This window comes from Sorex fumeus, unplaced genomic scaffold (genome assembly GCF_029834395.1).
Source record: "Sorex fumeus unplaced genomic scaffold, SorFum_2.1 ptg000122l, whole genome shotgun sequence".
Taxonomy (NCBI): domain Eukaryota; kingdom Metazoa; phylum Chordata; class Mammalia; order Eulipotyphla; family Soricidae; genus Sorex; species Sorex fumeus.
Window position 1 is genome coordinate 10,946,753 of NW_026606179.1, and position 17,842 is coordinate 10,964,594.

The window sequence follows — 17,842 nt, forward strand, 5'->3', positions numbered from 1 at the left end:
GTGGGGGCGGAGCCATCAGCCGCGACCCCTCCCCCGCCTCACCCCCAAAGCAGCTCCCCTACTTTGCAAACGGGCTCTGCAGAGTGATGGGCGCAGGACCCAGGGTCGGTTGGACATGAGTTTATTCTGCTCACAAACAGCCCATTTATCTGGCTTTTGTCCGGATACTTCCCCCAAACAGCAATGCACCCCATCCTCGTTGCTCCCAAGCTGGGCAGATGAAGGTGTCGGGGACTCCACAAGCGCCTTCACACACACTCACACACACACACACACACACACACACACGCAAACCTCCTCTTTGGACTCAGACTCACTGGCCAGATCAGGGTTGAGCCAGGCTGGGTCAGCTCGGGGCCACCAGCCACCCTCACATCCCCCCGCCTCCCCGTCGAGGTCCCAGCACATGTGACAGCCTCTCCCAGCCACCAGCGTGGAGAAACCCTCGACCCCGAGGTCGTTAAGGTGGGGCGCCCCGCCGTCAGGGGTGCAGTCTGGCAGATAAAGTGCCTGTGCGAGCCGGCTGTGGCTGCGCGGCATTAAGGGACCGCGCCGTCGTCATCCTCCTCAGGCAGGATCTCAAGGCTGCTGTCGGGTTGTGGGGCCGGGTCTGTGGAGGGCGGTGGGGCTGGAGGGGCCCGAGTGGGTGACAGCGGTAGAGGGGAGGCCGGCGGTGAGGAGCTGCGGGCTTCCTCGGGGGGTGCCAGCCCCAGGATCTCCTGCACGTTGTGGGGCAGCTCCTGGAGGGCAGCGTCAGTGAGCGCGGTCAGAGACGGCACGGTGGGGGCAGGGCGCACGGGTGGGTACTCACCGGGCATGCTGTCAGCTGCCGGTACAAGGCCTCCGCCCGGGTCAGCACGTCCTCCACGCTCAGCTTCATGGTCAACTCATTGATGTGCTGCGGGAGTGGGCGGTCAGGCCCCTCTGCTTAGGCACATAGGCGCCACCACCGCCCCTGTGCCACTCAATCCGGGGGCAGACAGGGTGCTCTGGAGCACTAGGCAATTCTCGGCCGCTGCCCAGTTCTAAAACGGTGGTGAGGAAGCCCTGCACAGGCACAGACTACACGCTCAGGGAGCACCACGCTGGGAGTCAGGCTGGCCCAGTAGGAAGTAAGCAGGACACCACGTTCCCAGCCCAGGTGCTCCCACCTCCCCACTTTAACAAGGGGGAACCTCGAGGTGCTGGGCTGTGGACCGCCCCTGCAGGTGAGCCCCGCGCAAGGTGAGCTGGAGGCAGTCGGGGCTCACCTTGAGGATCTCATTGGAGCCGAAGCCAGAGAGCATGAGGGTGTCCCGCTCCATGTCCAGGATTGCGCAGGCCACCAGCAGGTGTAGATTGGGCCCAGGGAGCCCGGTCCACAGCACCTTCAGGTGCCAGAGGTAAGCGTCACCACTCAGCCTCTGGTGCCTACCTCCCCACCTCCCCGCCAGGCTGACTGGCCCACCTCCCACAGGCGAAGGACATCCAGGAAAGGGAATTCCCTCTTGAACCAGATGAGCAGCCACCGGAAGCAGAAACAGAGTGAGCCAGAGTCCTGGGAGTCTATAGGTGGACAGGGGTGCAAGTGCGGGCTGCTAAGTCCAGGCTCCAAACCAGCCCCCTCCCCAGAGGGGCTCTTTGTTCCCGTGGGGAGACAGAGAGTAGTTACCTGGCTGCAGGCTGGCCACAGCCCAGTGAAGAAGCGACCAAGGCTCAGGCCCCCGAGTGAGACCAGCCTGGGCATATCCCACCCTCTTGTAAAGGGGTGCGGGGAGAACACCACCAGGGAAGCACCCTAGGCAAGGCAGTGATTGATGGGAGAAATGCATCCACTGAGGTTCCCTGGGGTGCAGGGGGTAGTGTGTGCTGGGACCAAGCACAGGACTAGCCTGCACTCAGGCGATTTCCCCACCCCTCAAGGGATCAACATCCTCCACATCTGCAGGGTAGCCATGGGGGGATGTGCTCAGGATTCCAGGCTGGGAACTAGGTGGCTGAGGTAGATCCATATCTACCTCTCTGACCCAAGGGGTAAGTATCTTTTAAAGTTTGCTTTTTTTTTTTTTTTTTTGCTTTTTGGGTCACACCCAGCGATGCACAGGGGCTACTCCTGACTCTGCACTCAGGAATTACTCCTAGTGGTGCTCGGAGAACCATATGGGATGCTGGGAATCGAACCCGGATCGGCTGAGTGCAAGACAAACTATCCGCTGTACTATCGCTCCAGCCCCTTTTAAAGTTCTTAATTGGGATTTGGGACCACATCCCACTCAGCTACCCCCAGTGAGGTGCCGGTGGGGGGAACACTTCCCCATGGGATCAGGGATCAGACCCCAAACCCAGGGCTCTGCTGCAAAGTATGTGCTCCAGTCCTTTGCCCTCTCCCCAGCCCCTCACAGAGGTGCTGCTCTGGTACTGCCCAGATACGGTTTCACTCCTTGGATTTGATAAAAGGAATGATGGACTGGGGCTCCACCTCCTGCCCTTCCTTTTAGTTCACCCTAAGGGCAGGAACTGGAGCTAGTGGGAGGAAGTCTGCTTTGCATGGATGTGGCTCTGGATTTGATCTCTGGCCCCAAACTTTAAAAAACACTGCTATCTACATTCTCTGCATTCTAATCTTTTTTGAGTTTGTTTTGGGCTATACCTGGCAGTTCTTAGGGATTCTACCTGGATCTGGCTCAGGGGTCAATCCTCATAGTGCTCGGGGACCACGTGTAACATCAGAATTGAGCCTGGGCCGGCACGCCATAACCAACTGCAGGCACTCCTGTGCTAGCTCTCTGGCCTCCCCGCAATTTGGGGGGAGTCGACCCTGGGTCACATTCAATCGTGCTCAGGGGCTGTTCCTGACTCTGTGCCCAGGAGTAACCCCTGTTGGTACTTGGGGAACATACATAGTGCCAGGTCAGTTACATGCAGGTTTGTACCTTAACCCCAGAACGATCTCTGCAGTCCCCTGCAGTTTTTATATTAAATAGTAATAAAGACCAAATTTAAAGTCTGAAGATCGCCATCCCAGCCCCTGGAGCCCAGCAAAGCAGCATAAGTCCAAAGCCAGTTTATCTGCATAGGAGGGATGCATGAATGCACCACCCCCTGCAGCCCGCAACAGGGGCGGGGAGGTGGGAGAGGGGGTTTCCCAAGCCCGCACTAGTGGAGGTTTGCTCCAAACACACTTCTACTTTTACACGGAACCTTGGGAATCTAAGTCCTGCGGGGGCATTTCTCTTGTTTGGACTACGGCCAAATACCTGGACACATTAGTGGTCCAGATGCCAGCGCCAGTGCAACTACACAGCCAGGGGTGCACTGCCCACCAGTCAACCCCAACCCCCCCCATTGGTGGACCCTGCCCCACCCACCCACTGACCATACCCAAGAAGTCGCAGAGCAGCGGGTCCAGCACCCGCAGCAGCAGCAGGAGCTGCCCGAGTTGCCGCTTCATGGTCTCCTGGCTCTCCTCGAAGTTCCCGTGCTGCGGGGTGGGGGTAAGGGCAAGGCTGCTTGGAGCCAGAACCCCTCCTAGGAAGTGGCCCCAGAGGGGGAGACACACACACACACACTGGGACACACACCTGGGACTCCATACATACACTATACATACACACACATACACATGCAAACTCACTCCTGTACACATGCTGGGACACACACAAGATGGGTATCACCCCCCGCCACACACACATATACATGGGACTCACCCCCATAATCACATACACTGAACTCTACTACACACACAAACACACACCCCAGGACTCCCCCCATACATACACATATACACATATACACACACCCTAGGACTCACCCCCCCCACACACACACTGGGACACACATACCTGGGACTCTACCACACACACAAACACACACCCTGGGACTCCCCCCATACATACACACACATAACATACATATACACACCCTGGGACTCACCCCCATACACACATACTGGAACACACACACCCGGGACTCTCCAACACACACAAACACACACCGGGATTCCCCCCCATACATACACACATACACACACATACATATACACACACCCTGGGATTCACCCCCATACATACACACCAGGACTCTCACCCCATACACATATATCCCAGTACTTACCCCCACACCCACAAACATACACATACAATCTGGAACTCATCCTATACACACACATCCTGAGCTCACCCCGGGACTTACACACACATGCACGCACGCACGCACGCACGCACGCACGCCTGCCTCACCACCAGCTCCATGAAGCCACAGAAACACCAGAACGCGTCCACCTCATTCTGAGTGACGAAGAGGATAGGGGAGAGGAGGTCACTCATGCCCTGGACGTAACCTGCGGGGGACACAGGGTTAGCCCCCAGCCCGGGCGCTCAATGCCCTCCCAGCGCCCGGACAGCCGCAGGCGCACCCAGGTCGAAGTGGTACATGCAGTAGGTGAGCAGGATGTCGTGCAGCAGGCCAAGCCCCGGGTTCTCGGGCCCCTCGTAGAATTTGTTGTTCCGGTCCGTGCGGCTCACATCTCGCTCTGCGGGGACAGGCCATGAGCCCCTCAGCTGCACACCCAGCAGCCCGCCGCCCCCACCCACCCCGCCACGCACCAATGAGGCTCCGGTAGCCATGCAGCAGGGAGTTTCTCCGCTCCTGCTCGGGGCTCACGGATTTCCACTGTAGCTTCATGCGGAAATACTCGTCTCTGCAGGGCGGGAGAGCCAGAGGTGGGGCACAGCTCCAGGGACCCCAGCCACCCCCAGGCTCCTCCAGGAGCCCCAGCACTGTCCCTTGCAGTTAACAGACAGAATCAGAGCAGCTACTCATTCCTGTCCCCGCACCTAAGGGTCCTTCTTGGTGGTTTTGGATCACATCCGGCAGTACTCAGGGTTGATTCCTGGCTCTATGCTCAGGAATTATTCCTGGCTGTGCTCAGAGGACTCTATGGGATGCCAGAGACTGAACCCAGGTCGGCCATGTGCAAGGCAAGCACTGTCCCCACTGTACTGTACTATTTGTGGCCCCCAGATGTCTCTGGAACGCAGCCTCCATGGGCTCTGGTGGAACGTCTCACCTAACCTGGGCAGCAGCTCCGCCCAGACCAGGAGGAAGGCCAGAGGCCCTCATGGAGGTCAAGAGTCGGGAGCTGGGGCTGGAGCGATAGCACAGCAGGTAGGGCGTTTGCCTTGCACGCAGCTGACCTGGGTTCAATTCCAGCATCCCATATGGTCCCCCGAGCACCGCCAGGAATAATTCCTGAGTGCATGAGCCAGGAGTAACCCCTGTGCATCGCCGGGTATGACCCAAAGAGCAAAAAGCAAAAAAAAAAAAGTTGGTGCCTCCCATGTGGGCACAGGCCTGCAGGTGCAGCTTTGGGACCGTGGGAAGTTCCCGCAGATTGTGTGTGCCAGGGGAAAGCGACTCACGTTTTCTTATGCACATGGGCCTTGTGCTCCTCGGTGGAACCTTCCCAGCTGAGGTAACCCAGGAGAAACTTCCAGGCCTCGCGTCTCAGACTGGGGCTCAGACCCTGGGGGTAGCGGAGCAGGCAGCTCAGAGGGGTCACGTGCAGGCCACTGCCAGCGCCCCCCATCCCGCCTGTCCTCAGCACCTTACCCCCGAGAAGATGCGAGCTTTCAACTCAGGGATCTGCTGTAGGCGGCCTTCAGTGCCCACATGACGGGCCCACTCCTCCTCGGTGACAGGAGATGCCCTCACCACAGTTGGCCTCGGGCCCAGCTCCACCTGCAAGGGTAGGCGAGTGAGCCCAGGGACCCCGGGGCGCACCTGGCTCCACCAACAACTTGAGAGCAGTCAAGTGTATCCTCAGGGGGTCCCAAGCAAGTGTCCCCCTCCCGAGGAAGAACTCTGAATAACAAAGGAGACGAATACTCGAAAAATTTGGAGGTGACCCCACTTTCCAAGAAGAACTGAGATGCGGAAATGCAGTTACTGGTCCAGGGAGAGCAGCCAAAGAGCAGAACTCGGACCACCCATACTCACACAGGAAATGACCTCAAAGCCGGGCTCTGGCTCGTCATCAGGGGGTGGAGGAAGGTCTGGTGAGGCCCCCTCGGGGTGTGGCTGCAGGGCGCCCCGAAAGAAGTTGGTCACACGGGAGAAGCTGCTGAAAGTGGTGGAGTAGGGGTCCTGGAAGAAGCGCTGTGGGCACAGCCAGGTGTCAGGGCTCCCCTTGCAGCATGTACTGATGCCCAACGACACACACCTCCCCAGGCCTCTGTCACCCCCTCCACCTCCGACCCCCCTTCGCCGCCGCTCAGCTCACCGACACCACATTGGAGCTGTCCAGGTCAAAGAGCTGCAGCTGGTGGAAGGAGCTGGAGAGTGCTGAGGAGTCGTGCGGGAAGACGAGGTAGAGGCGGGAGTCCTGCGGGGAACTGGGGCCGAGGGGCTTCGCTGAGTAGCCCCCCAACCTGCCACCTTCCCAGCCCAGAAGCCTTGTTTATCTTCAGGGCACCCGGGAGCACAGCCAGCCAGGCTGTCGGGACTGTGCTGGGCGCACATGGGATGCAGAGCATTCAAACTCAAGATTATGCATCAGCAAGACAGGCGTTCCAGGCATGCTGGGGACACAGCCAAACCCTGGGGTGGCCTGGGACTCGGGATAGCCAAGAGGGGGAGGGGGTTCCTCATTCCCTTAGCCAAGGGATGAACCACCAAGAGCTCTGGGAGACTGCAGGAAAGTGGGGGTCCTTTCCCTCCCCGGTGACTGCTAAGCACAGACAGTTGGGAGCCCCGCAGGCCCCCTCAATGAGGTGCATGGAGAGGGAATAGCTGGTTTCTCAGATACCCCAGGAATAGGAGAAGCCTGGAATCCATGTGCTCTGCCCTATGGTTGGCAGAGCCTCTGGGTCGGTCTGCCCTGGGCTTCCTCAAAGCCTGGCAGGCAGCTGTTGTGGAAGGTGAGGACTCACTTGGCAAGCAGCAGGTAGCGGTTGAGCACGCGGAGCAGATCGCGGGTGCCGCCGCGGTGGAAGTGGAGGGCTGGGAGGGAGCCCCCAGCCTGGGTCACCAGCACCAGGTAGGCCCAGCCTAGACCCGGCCTGGAGCGGCGGATGGACTTGAGCTCCCCCAGGCTCACCGAGAAGGCCCAGGAGTCCCGCGGAGGGTTGGGCTCTGCACCTGGGAAGAAAGATGGTGCAGAATGGGGGGCGGCCAGGACACCCTGAATGCGAGGCCCTGGGAACCTCACTGGGTCACCCCCACCGGCTGGCCAACACAACCAACGAAAGTGGGAGGAGCTAGTGGGGTCCCTGCACACGCTCCAAAGTCTCACCAAGACCCCTCAAGCTGGGACCACAGGCCTCACTCTAGGACCCCTACGCCTGCTCGGCTCAGTCCCACCCCAGACCCCTGTCAGCTCCAGGGCAGCACCGACTTGTCCAAGGCCTGTGGGGCCCTCCTGGTCCCAGAGATGCGAGCTTGGAGACCACCCCTTCCTGCAGGCCAATCCACTGTTGCGCACCAGGTCTGGAGCCATGTGCCTGCACCCCAGCTGGCGATAGCTGTGTCCTCATGTAACTCTGGGACTGGAAGGTCAGGGCCATCTTGACTTGGGCAGCAAATGAGAGTGGCCGGAAGCCTGGGGTGAGGGGCATCTCCGAGCCCTGCCCCCAGTCTTACCTCTCGTGGGATTGGTGCTGCGGGACCTGGGGCGTACAGTGCTGATGACGGCCCAGTCAGGCTCGTAGCCAGGGTCAAAGGTGGGCTCCTCCTCAGGTGGGCAGGAATCACCCCCATTTGGGTCCTGCAGGAAAGAAAGGAGAGAAGAATGAGGGGCTGCAGCTCCAGCTGCTAGCTTGGAGCCCAAAGGCCTCCCTGGAACAAAGCCTTATTGAATTCAAAAGAGAAAAACTGAGGCACAGTGCAGGCACAAAACTGGCTGAGGCTCCATTATCCTGGGCCACCTCTGGAGCTCAGGGCCAGTCAGCACCAACCATGACCACCAGAAGCGCTAGAAGTCACAGGGCAATGTGGGGCCTGTGGGGGAGGGGGGCCCTGTTACCCCCTCTTCCCTCTCTGCCCACCACAGCCACGCCGAGGGAACTCCAGATCCCCTGGTGCACTCATGGGCAAGTTTGGGAATCCCATCTCCACAGGCTGAGCTGTGCCCTGCACCCTGCCAGAGCACCCAAAGTCAGGTGGTGGGCCAAGTAGGCTGTGGTGGGTCGAGGAGGCTGCCTTCCAGATATCTGGCTTCTTTCCGGAGTGGGCACCTCCATCCCCACTGCTGACAGAGTGACAGCCCGAGATCCCAACCAGGGCATATCCCAAGAACAAGGCCTGCCTGCTTTCTGACCTGGGAGGCGCATGTAAGGGTGTATCCTACCTTCTTGGAGAAGAAGATCTGGCTGGAGTCACCGGCCTCCTCCACAGGGGCCCAGTGGAGGAGGACGTCATTGTCCTGGGGAGAGGTGGGTGTCAGAAGGGCACTCCTATACACAAACCCCCAGCCAGAGCTTCAGCTGGAAACTCGCACGCATTCGCATGTCCCCAGCCCAGCCCCCATCCCACCGTCCATCTCCAGCCTCCTGATGCTGCGTCCTCCTGGCCTACCTTCTCCACCACACGAATGACCCCAGCGATGAGGGAGTCGGGGTCCTGATGCTTCTTGGCACTAGTGTGGAGGTACACGCCCACCTTCTCGAACACAACCTGCCAAGAGAAAGCGGTGAGAGGCGGGGCCCCGGAGGGAGCCAATGGGCGCGGGCCAGGGGCGGGACCACAACAAGGGGCGGGGCAGGCGGATCGAAGTAAACTCTCCGCCGGGAGTCCCGGGACTGGGGAGAAGGAACGAAGAAACGAGGGGTCAGTTGACACTGCAAGGGGGCGGGGCCCAAGGGAGCGTCTCAGCCGCCCGGGGGCGGGGCCTGAAGTCCAGACCTTTTCCCAAGAACCACGAAGGAGAGTGACAGCGCAGTAATCATGCCATGGTGTGTTTTCTAAGGCTCCCCGGGATCCCAGAGCCCGGCACGGGCTAAAAGAAAATCTAGCCAGAGGAGGGGGACCATCTCGCTCAGAGAAAGGCAAAAGAATGTGTCCCCGAAGCTTACCCTGTAGCCGGCTCCCTCCATAGCCGCGGCCGAGGACCCAATTCCCCAGCGTCCTCCTTTTCCGGGTCAACATGTTGTCACATCCGGGAAGAAGAAACTCCTCGATTCGCGGCAGTGGTAGCGTCCCCCGCAGTGCTAGCGCGGCAGTGGGTGTGACCATTTTTCAGGATAGGGTGGGTGAACTTGAACCACGAGAATCTGTCACGCCGCGACGCGATAAAGGCGGAGCCGGCGGGCGGGCGAGCGCGCGCAGGCGCAGTGCGTCCCGGCGGGCCGAGCCGTAAACAAGGGGGCGGGGCCCACAAGTTCAACCCCCCCCATTCTTCAGGTCGCTCCTCCCTCCCTCTGGCAGCGAAGCTAAAGAGATGCCATTTTTCTCGAGGGCACAGCGAAGGCCGGCCTATGGCGGCCATGTTAATAAGGGGCAAACTTACTCTTCTGCGGGGCGCGCCAGCGAGCTCTTGGAAGACACACAGATAGAGGAAAAGGTGAGAGGACACCTGAGGGCCTCGGTGTCCCCAGGAAAGAAACAGTGCCAGACCAACTCACTGAGTCACGTGCAGAGAAAGCGGTCCAATTGGCAAACCCAAGAAGAAAGGCTGCTTTTTTTTTTTTTTTTTGGTCACTTTAGGTCACACCCGGGCTTGCTTGGGCTTACTCCTGGCGGTGCTCGGATGTCGGGGATCGACACGGGTCGGCCGCGTGCAAGGCAAACGCCCTACCCGCTGTACTATTGCTCCGGCCCGAAGGCTGCCATATTTAATCTTTGCCCGTCACGGTGCTGAAGGGGACAAGGTTGGAGGGAGGGCCATATGCATTATGAGAAATTCATACCAGTTTGGCCGCAGGGCGCTAAAGGACATTTCTTTCCTTAACTATGCGAAAGAGACTATGGATGAGGGACGTCAGGTGCCGTGTCTGCCGTGTCTTTATTCACTGTGTCCTGAATGCGGGCTGCCATATTACTTGGGGGCAAATTTAAATGATTTAAGCTTAAGTCCGAACAGGTTGAAACCTTTTCTTCACCATCTTTCTTGTGGGCGCCCGTTGGCCCCTCGCCATTGGCCCACTACCATGGGGAGGAAGTTCCCGTAGCCGCCATCTAGATCCCGGGCGCTCGGGGTAGGGGGCGGAGCTTGCCTAGTGGAGGTGGGCCGACCGCGCGGACGTGACGTCAGGCGCCGCCATGTCACTTGAGGGCGGCGACGGCACCCGGCCGGCCATGCTGGCTACGGGCACGTGAGTGGAGGCGGCGTTGTGAAGCGCGGTGTGGGGAGAATTTGGCCGTGGAGGGAAGAGGGGCGCTGGAAGGGCTAGCCATTATCGGGAGGGCAGTGTCCTGAATAGATCTGTGGGCACAATTGTGCGGCAACCCCGCGCTGAACGCTGGAAAGGGGTTCTCCGCGGGAACTGTCGTGTCTGAGCGAAGGCAGAGCCTAGACAGCTTGACCCTCAGGCCTCCAGACCCACTGACATCCTTACCTTGGCCGTGGACCACGTCCACAGGGTCGGAGATTTGCTCGGGGGCCCTCGGGGCGCCCCCAACCCCGTGTAAAGGCGGGACTTCCGGCCCTGGCCCCCGTCTGGGCGGGATTTCCTGTTTTCTTCTTGGAGCCTTGAATCTTTGCAGAAGTCTTGGACGAGGTGTGCATGGGGCTGGGGGTCCCGGAGCCATTGAAACAGACCCCCATCGTGCAGCTTGCCCGGGGTTGCACCGGCCTACAGGCAGGGGGCGCTTTGCTCTTTGACAGGTGGTTGTCAGGGCATGCACCGGGCACTAGCCTCTATACCTGGGGGGAGCCTGGCATTGTTCATCTTATCCTGAGAGGCCTGCAGCGTCTCCCCGCTCTTGCGAGGATCAAGGCTCCCCTGCCTATCTCTCCCATGTGGTCAGGGCGATCCTCAGGCTCTCTGCCTTGGTTAGGGCAGGGCCTCTTGTACTGCTAAAGGAGCCAGAGACACCCCAGGTCTTCACTATGGAGTCTTCAGGTTGGGTCACCGAGGCCAGAGAGCCCTAGGGGCAGGAAACCACCCAACATGCCTGCCCCCCGTATTCTGACCCAGTACCTCAGAGCCCCAGCTCCCAGCCTGCCAGCCAGCATTTGACATTTGAGCTTAGGATGGCCCCAAACCCAGGCCCTATTAGAGGCCTGTGAGAGCCACCACTGCCATTTTGCCCAGCTTCTGCTTTGATGGTTGAACACCTTAAAATCCAGTGTCACCCATTCTAGCCTTGTGACTGATTGTCGCTGGAGATAGCTGAATCCTGGTGACCGCCTCCCCCCTCCCCCGGAAGTGAGCACCCCTGGCTGTGGGGTCCCTTGTGTCCTTGGAGCAGTCATTTCCTGGCTTTGAGCTTCTGTTTCCCTCTCCACGACATGGGGGTGACCTGAGCAGCAATGGAGGGAACCTGTGAACAGGCAAACAACTGGTTTTGTTGGGGGGGCCAGTTTACCCCCAGCTCTGTGCTTTCGTGACAGGGCTGGGGGGACCCTGTGTGGTGCTGGGGACTGGGCTGGGATGGGCAGTGCATGAGGCCAGTGCCTTACCCCATGCAGACTCCCCCATCTCTGCTCCTCTGCACTCCAGACCTGGGCAAGGCGGCCACAGAACTCCCCCAGAACAGTGGCATCTCCCAGTCTGCCCCCACAAGGTCCCCCAGCCCCATCAAAACCCAGTGCTTCTCAGTGAGAAAGTGGGTGATTGGCGCTTGCCATGGGGACTGGTGTGGTCACAGTGCAGATGGCCAGGACTTAGTCGGTGTGAGTCTCTACATAGAGCGTGCAAATGCTGGGCTGTCTCCTGAGTTACCCAAGGCTTTCACAAACAAATCCGGCCTCTCTTACCAGGAACCAGACACAGCTTGAAACCCCCCGTTGATGAGGGGCCTGCTACCTCCCTGAGGCAGCTCTGCTTTAGCCATTCTAATCTCCTTTCAGGGGAAAGAGCATGAGGAACAGAGAGGGCAAGTGAGTGACCCAAGGTCACACAGCAGATTGGAGATCAGGCACAGCCCCTGGGGCATCTCCCTATGGAGGGGCGGGGCTCGGGGTGGGGGGGGACAAGCCTGGGCCATTGCTCCCATGACCTGGGCTGGGATGTAGGTAGCCCAGGGCGCCGAAGGCCCAGGCCAGGCATTTGATCTGTATCAGGAGCTGGGGATTTAAGCCTAGCTCCAGAGTGAGCTGGGCGGATTGGATCACGGAGCTGGCTGGGGTCCAGGTGCAGAGCTGTGAGCGGTGCTACTTAGCGTCTGCAGGGTGAGGCGGTCAGCTTGGGGTGGACTGGGACCACCCTCCCCGGCAAGACCACCGGAGTGGGGGGCTTTCAGATACTGTGCCGCCTTGGTTAGAGGAGCTGCTGGCACCCCCAGGAACACCGGGGGCAGGAGGACAAGCCAGGTGCCTAGGACAGCGGTGGACAGGGCCAGATGCCACAACCCCCCACTTCCGGATCTTTGGGGTCTTTTTTGGGAGGGGCCATCTGGAGGTTCTCTGGCCCATGTGAGGCCTGGAGTCCCATCCCGGGCACCTCGTGGACCCCCTAGTGCCCCTGGGAGTAGTTCCCCAGAAGTCAGCGTTTGGGCTCGGAATCAACATCAGCTTGCTCAGAAGAGTTAAATTCACTGTTATTTATTTTTTGGTCGGGGACAGATCTGGGGGCACCATGTCCTGCTCAGAATGACTATGGCTTCCTCTCTGAGCTCTCTGGGGGCCTCCTACACTCCTCTCCCTCCAGCTGCCGGAGACGCTGTTCAAGTTGCTGCTGGCTCCCCAGGGGCAGAGGGGGCAGGACGAGCCCCCAAGGTGTCTGTCTCTGGGGAAGCAGTGGGCTGTGGGGGTGATGGGGAGTGGCCGGGCCAAGGAGGACAGGTGGCAGGGAGTGGCGCCTGCAGCCAGCAGGAGGCAAGGGGCAGGTGGGCAGAGCAGGTGCCAGCCCTCAACCCCTCTCCTCTCCCCCACAGGGCTCGGATGGCGTCGGGGCGCCCCGAGGAGCTGTGGGAGGCGGTGGTGGGGGCCGCCGAGCGCTTCAGGGCACGGACGGGCACGGAGCTGGTGCTGCTGACGGCCGCGCCCCCGCCACCGCCCCGGCCAGGGCCCTGCGCCTATGCTGCCCACGGGCGCGGGGCCCTGGCAGAAGCTGCCCGCCACTGCCTCCACGACATCGCCCAGGCTCACCGGGTGGCCACTGCCGCGAGGCCCCCCGGCCCCCCACCGCCACCAGAGTTGCCCAGCCCTGCCCACAGCCCACCCCGGCCAGCCCTGCCCAAGGACGATGACGTGGAGGAGGAGGCGACTGAGACAGAGACCTCTGGGGAGCGGCTGGGCACCAGCGACAATGGAGGTGAGGGGCAGAGCTGGGCTGTGCTGCGCTGGCCCCAGGGCCTTGCGGAGAGTTGCTGTGTGACCTTAGCAAGTTTCTTGTTCCCTCTGAGCCTCAGCTTCCTTCCACAGTTTCTGGGGTCCCACTCTGTGTTCACGAATGCTACTCAGGTGCTTTCATGAGGGACTCTTAGTCCGGCTGAGGGTGTTGGGGGCAGTGGTTCTTCTGGCTTCTCAGGAGTCAGAGCCTGACACCTGGAAGAACAAAGATGCAATTCAAGAGGAATCAGGGCTGCAGAGTACAGTGGAGGGCTGGGGTGGTCAGGGTAGGGAGGTGTCTGGTCTGGGGGTTGATGCTTCCTCATATGGGCCTGGAACCTTAGGGCTTTGAGGAGTAAGTAGGAGTTTTCAAGCAGGCTTAATAAGTAGGACTTGGTCAGTCTTGATAGTTGGGACCAGTCTGGCTTTCTCACTTGCTGGAGTCAACTTGGTGGGGGGGTGGGCAGCGGGCACAGGCCCCAGAGCCAGGTGGCTCAAACCCAGGTGGTTCAAACCCAGCTGATAGGCCAAGTTAACTTCTTAACCACCTCATTTCTCTCTGCAGCCTATGCCCATTGTCAGACAGGTCCAACTCATCCCTGGCTCTTTCATTGGATTTTTCTGTTGTCCGTGTTTGTGTTTTTGTTTTAGAGCTACACCCAGTGTGCTGAGGGGCGAGTCTGGGCCTGTTGTTTGGGGGTCTGGCCTCCTGCATGCCAGCCATGAACTCCAGCCCTTTGAACCATCCCCTCATCCCCTCGGCTCCTGCCAAACAGATCTCACAGATCTCAGGTGTTTGTCTTTGTAGGTTTGGGGCCACACCCAGTGCTGCTCCAGGGGGCATTCCTGGCTCTGTGCTCAGGAGAGCCCCCTGGTGGTGCTGAGGGGTCCCTTTGTGGTGTTGGGACTCCAACCAGGACTGAACGGTTGGCACCACAGCCCCAGCGTGTCCCAACTCACCCAGGGTTACACTGCCCTTCTCTGACCCAAAGAGCATAAGGGACGGGCGCTGTGCTCCTTCCTGCCTGCTGAGGGCATTTGTGACCCAGCAGATGATCCCAGCAGGTCAAGAGCAGGGCCCAGGGCTGGAGCAGGAGCCAGAGCACAGCCGGGATCCCACTGGCTTCTCACATCCTCCCAGGGCTCTTTGTGATGGACGAGGACGCCACCCTGCAGGACCTGCCACCCTTCTGCGACTCAGACCCCGAGAGCACGGATGGTGAGTGCCTATGGCCATCCCTGCCCCCATGGGCACCACCACACAGCACTCACAGCCGCCCTCTCTCTCAGATGGTAGCCTGAGTGAGGAGGCGCCCGCCGGTCCCGCAGCCTGCTCAGTGCCCCCGGCCGCAACCCTACCTACCCAGCAGTATGCCAAGTCCCTGCCCGTGTCCGTGCCCGTCTGGGCCTTCAAGGAGAAGAGGACAGAAGCACGGTCATCAGATGAGGAGAATGAGCCGGTGAGGGGCAGGCAGATGGCGAGAAAGCAGGAGGGCAGGGAAGGATACACAGCCACCTCCTTCAGGAAGCCCTCAGGCCTGCATACCGGGTTTCGCCAAATTCACCCCTGGCCCACCTCCCTAGGCAGGTTTTAACCCTGCAGCTTCAGCTCTGTCAGGGTCTCAGCCCTGTCGGGGCCAGAGGCATCCTCTCCAGATGGGAAACAGCTCCTAGGGGTCATGTTGCTATCTAACTGGGCCCCACATATCTCCGGCCCAAACTAGAATTTGTCCCAGTCTCAGATCCTTTTTTTTTTTTAATATTTGTTTGAGGACCACATGCAGTGATGCTCAGGGCTTACTCCTGGCTCTGCAATCAGGAATCACTCCTGGCAGATTCAGAGAACCATATGGGATGCCGAGAATCAATCCTGGGTCAGTCACTTGCAAAGCAAGTGCCCAATCTGCTGTACTTTGCTCTGCCCCCCCCCCTTTTTTCCTCTCCCCACTTCTCTTCTTGTCACATGATCCTCTATGTGGATTTCTTGGGCTTCCTTGAGTCTGTCACTCAAGCTCCCTGAAGCAATGAGGACACTGAGGCACTCAGCATCCTAGTGTGTGCTCACCCACTGAGGGGGACAAGGGCTGAGATGCGGTTTCCTTGTGAGAAGCTCAGGGTGACAAGAAAGCCCAGAGGCCTATGGTATCCAGGGCACTTGGGAGTCCTGCTCAATCCCTGGGCAGGGGCTCATCAGGATGCAGGCCTTGGGCTGCTCCAGCTTCTGTTGGTGGATTCGACATTCTGCTGGGTGAGGTGCTGACATGGAGCAGCAGGAGCATGCCCCTGGGAGCAGTCACAGGTGGTGGCCATCCTTCTGGTGCTGCACCACATACCGTGTATCTGAGAGGCTGCTTTTTTATTTTTTTTTTCTGCTTTTTGTTTGTTTTATTTTGGGGGCCATACCCAGCGATGCTCAGAAATTACTCCTGGTGGTGTTTGGGAATCCTGTGGGGTACCGGGGATCCAAACTGGATCTACTGCAGCCCCCAGATCACCTTTTTTGAGCCATCACGGCTGCCCATCGTGGTCCCCTGTTCTGACACTAGGACACCTTTGATCACTAAGTGCGGTGAGAGAAGGCACTCAAGGGCTGTCAGACAAAGAAGGGGAGAGTCGAGGACTGGAGGGCTTTCGAGAGGAGGTGGCCAGGGCAGAGGGCGTCCGGGACAAGTGTGGGGCGCCGACCGTGGGGTGGGTGCAGTGCGATGACCCCGTGACGTATCATTGCCCCAGCAGCCCTCCTCGCCGGACCTGGACCGTATCGCGGCGAGCATGCGCGCGCTGGTGCTGCGAGAGGCCGAAGACACGCAGCTGTTCGGGGACCTGCCGCGCCCGCGGCTCAACACCAGCGACTTCCAGAAGCTGAAGCGGAAATACTGAGGCCCCTCCGGGCGGGTGCTCTGCCTGGCCCGGCCCGATCCGCACCCCACCCCCGCCGCGCCCCCGGGGCCCGCCAATCCGAGCCCGGCCCGCGGCCGGCTTCCCGCGTGTCCCCGTGCCCTCAGTCCCTGCTGTTTTTACATCCCCCACGAGCGAGCGAGCCTAACGGTTCCCCGACTGGGCCTGTCGCCGATCACCCGGACCAGCGACAGCGTCTTCATGCAGGGACTGGCCTTCCGCAGGGCGCGGCGAGTTCTAAACCTTCACTGGGTCAGCTGCGTCCCGTTCTGCCTAGCGACAAGGACTTTTGCTAGCACGGCATTGGCTGCCACGGGAGAGCAGCCCAGCTCCGGGATTGGGCAGTGGGCCGCCACTTCCGCTCAGAGATTGGGCGACCGCCTCATCCGATTGGCTCGAACCAAAGGGCTTAACCAATCTCTGAGACTCACCATCAGCCCCGAGCGCTCCCGCCTGGTTGGTTCCCGCCCCCTGGGGCGTGGCCAAACCCTTCTCGTATTCCCAGGATTGGCCTGTGGCCTTAAGATTACGTTTCTGTACACTACTGGGGCTGCGGTCGTATATTTGGACCCGGTCCTGATAATTTGCCCTTTGGCCCCCCAGGGATGGCTCGGTCCATCCTTGACCCCTCTCATTGGTTCCATCCCAGAAAAGCCTGCCAATCGAAGACCGTCCTCGCATCAGGACGGTACCAGCTCCTGCTCCTCTCTTGTTCTACCGTACAGGTGCCTTACAGGGCTCTCGTCCACCCAAGGTGGGGTCAAGGGCTCTCTCACTCTCTGGCCCTGGCGCGGGAGAGAGTGGTTGGTGGGAGCCTAGAGTTGGGAGGGGCTCACGGAGATTAAAGAGTTTTACCTCTGATAAAGGAGTGAGTTGTGTTGGGGTCTTCACTCAACGAACTTCCTGCGGCGCACGGTCTCATTGGTTTCTCAGTGCAGAGCCAGAAGTTGGAAATACTGCTCGGGTTTTAGAGGGGGTGCGAAGTAGAACCTTCTCTGGTATAGAGTCCTATGTGACTGTGGAGTCAGTCGTCGGGGTGTGTGTGTGTGTTGGAATCAGGATGATCACTAGAGAATTCATCTTGTCACTAGGAAAGAAAGCCACGTAACTCCAGCCTCAGGAGTTAAGACTCAAGTAAACAAGGGTTCTCACACTTCCTTCACCTCCTGGGGAGTGCTATCAGTAGGGGCAATTTTTGTTTGCCTTTATTTGGGGGCCACACCTGATGGTACTCAGTGCTTATTCCTTGCTCTGTGTTCAGGGATCACTTCAGGTAGGGCTTGCGGGGACGCGGCGCATACGTGGTGCCTGGGATCGAACCCGGGTGGCCGCGTGCAAGACAAGCGCCCTGCCCATTGTACTATCGCTCCAGCCCCAACCATCTCTCACTTTCATGTTACCTACTCGTATTAGCGTTATCGTCTAATCTTCCAACGATCCCGAGGTGGAAACGATTGTTCCCACCTGGCAAAATCAGAGCACTAGGTGTTATCGGGGTCGGGCATTTCTCCACCTGATAAACCTCCAGGGAAGCTA

At 59.6% G+C, this 17,842-nt stretch overlaps 2 protein-coding genes across 4 annotated transcripts; one reads left to right on the plus strand and one right to left on the minus strand.

The window, feature by feature from the left end:
• Nucleotides 1-145: 145 nt before the first annotated feature.
• Nucleotides 146-9,571, minus strand: TBC1D17 (TBC1 domain family member 17). Its single transcript, XM_056136235.1, has 18 exons — nucleotides 9,482-9,571; nucleotides 9,048-9,182; nucleotides 8,551-8,649; nucleotides 8,324-8,398; nucleotides 7,618-7,741; nucleotides 6,909-7,116; nucleotides 6,260-6,371; nucleotides 5,977-6,135; nucleotides 5,590-5,718; nucleotides 5,400-5,503; nucleotides 4,584-4,678; nucleotides 4,394-4,510; nucleotides 4,218-4,318; nucleotides 3,361-3,460; nucleotides 1,448-1,545; nucleotides 1,251-1,367; nucleotides 812-898; nucleotides 146-740 (listed from the first exon to the last, which is right to left on the minus strand). Exons 2-18 carry the CDS (start codon nucleotides 9,066-9,068, stop codon nucleotides 540-542), a joined length of 1,947 nt encoding a protein of 648 aa, XP_055992210.1. The 5' UTR covers nucleotides 9,069-9,182; nucleotides 9,482-9,571; the 3' UTR covers nucleotides 146-539.
• On the plus strand, nucleotides 9,436-17,174 carry AKT1S1 (AKT1 substrate 1). Of its 3 annotated transcripts, none has more exons than XM_056136239.1 (5): nucleotides 9,436-9,535; nucleotides 13,012-13,391; nucleotides 14,550-14,627; nucleotides 14,699-14,868; nucleotides 16,142-17,174. In XM_056136239.1, the coding sequence occupies exons 2-5, from the start codon at nucleotides 13,019-13,021 to the stop codon at nucleotides 16,286-16,288; spliced, it is 768 nt and encodes a 255-aa protein (XP_055992214.1). In that variant the 5' UTR covers nucleotides 9,436-9,535; nucleotides 13,012-13,018; the 3' UTR covers nucleotides 16,289-17,174. The 3 variants fall into 3 exon arrangements, with proteins under 3 accessions (XP_055992214.1, XP_055992212.1, XP_055992213.1); XM_056136237.1 differs by lacking the exon at nucleotides 9,436-9,535 and adding an exon at nucleotides 10,178-10,286; XM_056136238.1 differs by lacking the exon at nucleotides 9,436-9,535 and adding an exon at nucleotides 10,178-10,286 and having other exon boundaries at nucleotides 16,145-17,174.
• The last annotated feature ends 668 nt before the right edge of the window (nucleotides 17,175-17,842 follow it).

Coding starts and splice junctions, on each gene's coding strand:
- TBC1D17 (XM_056136235.1), bottom strand. CDS start 9,068: ATGGAGGGAGCCGGCTACAGG. Junction 6,136..6,259: donor ACAGCTCCAATGTGGTGTCG/GTGAGCTGAGCG, acceptor CTGTGCCCACAG/CGCTTCTTCCAGGACCCCTA. Junction 1,368..1,447: donor ATGTCCTTCGCCTGTGGGAG/GTGGGCCAGTCA, acceptor TGGCACCTGAAG/GTGCTGTGGACCGGGCTCCC.
- AKT1S1 (XM_056136237.1), top strand. CDS start 10,234: ATGTCACTTGAGGGCGGCGACGGCACCCGGCCGGCCATGCTGGCTACG. Junction 14,628..14,698: donor AGACCCCGAGAGCACGGATG/GTGAGTGCCTAT, acceptor CCTCTCTCTCAG/ATGGTAGCCTGAGTGAGGAG. Junction 14,869..16,141: donor CAGATGAGGAGAATGAGCCG/GTGAGGGGCAGG, acceptor TCATTGCCCCAG/CAGCCCTCCTCGCCGGACCT.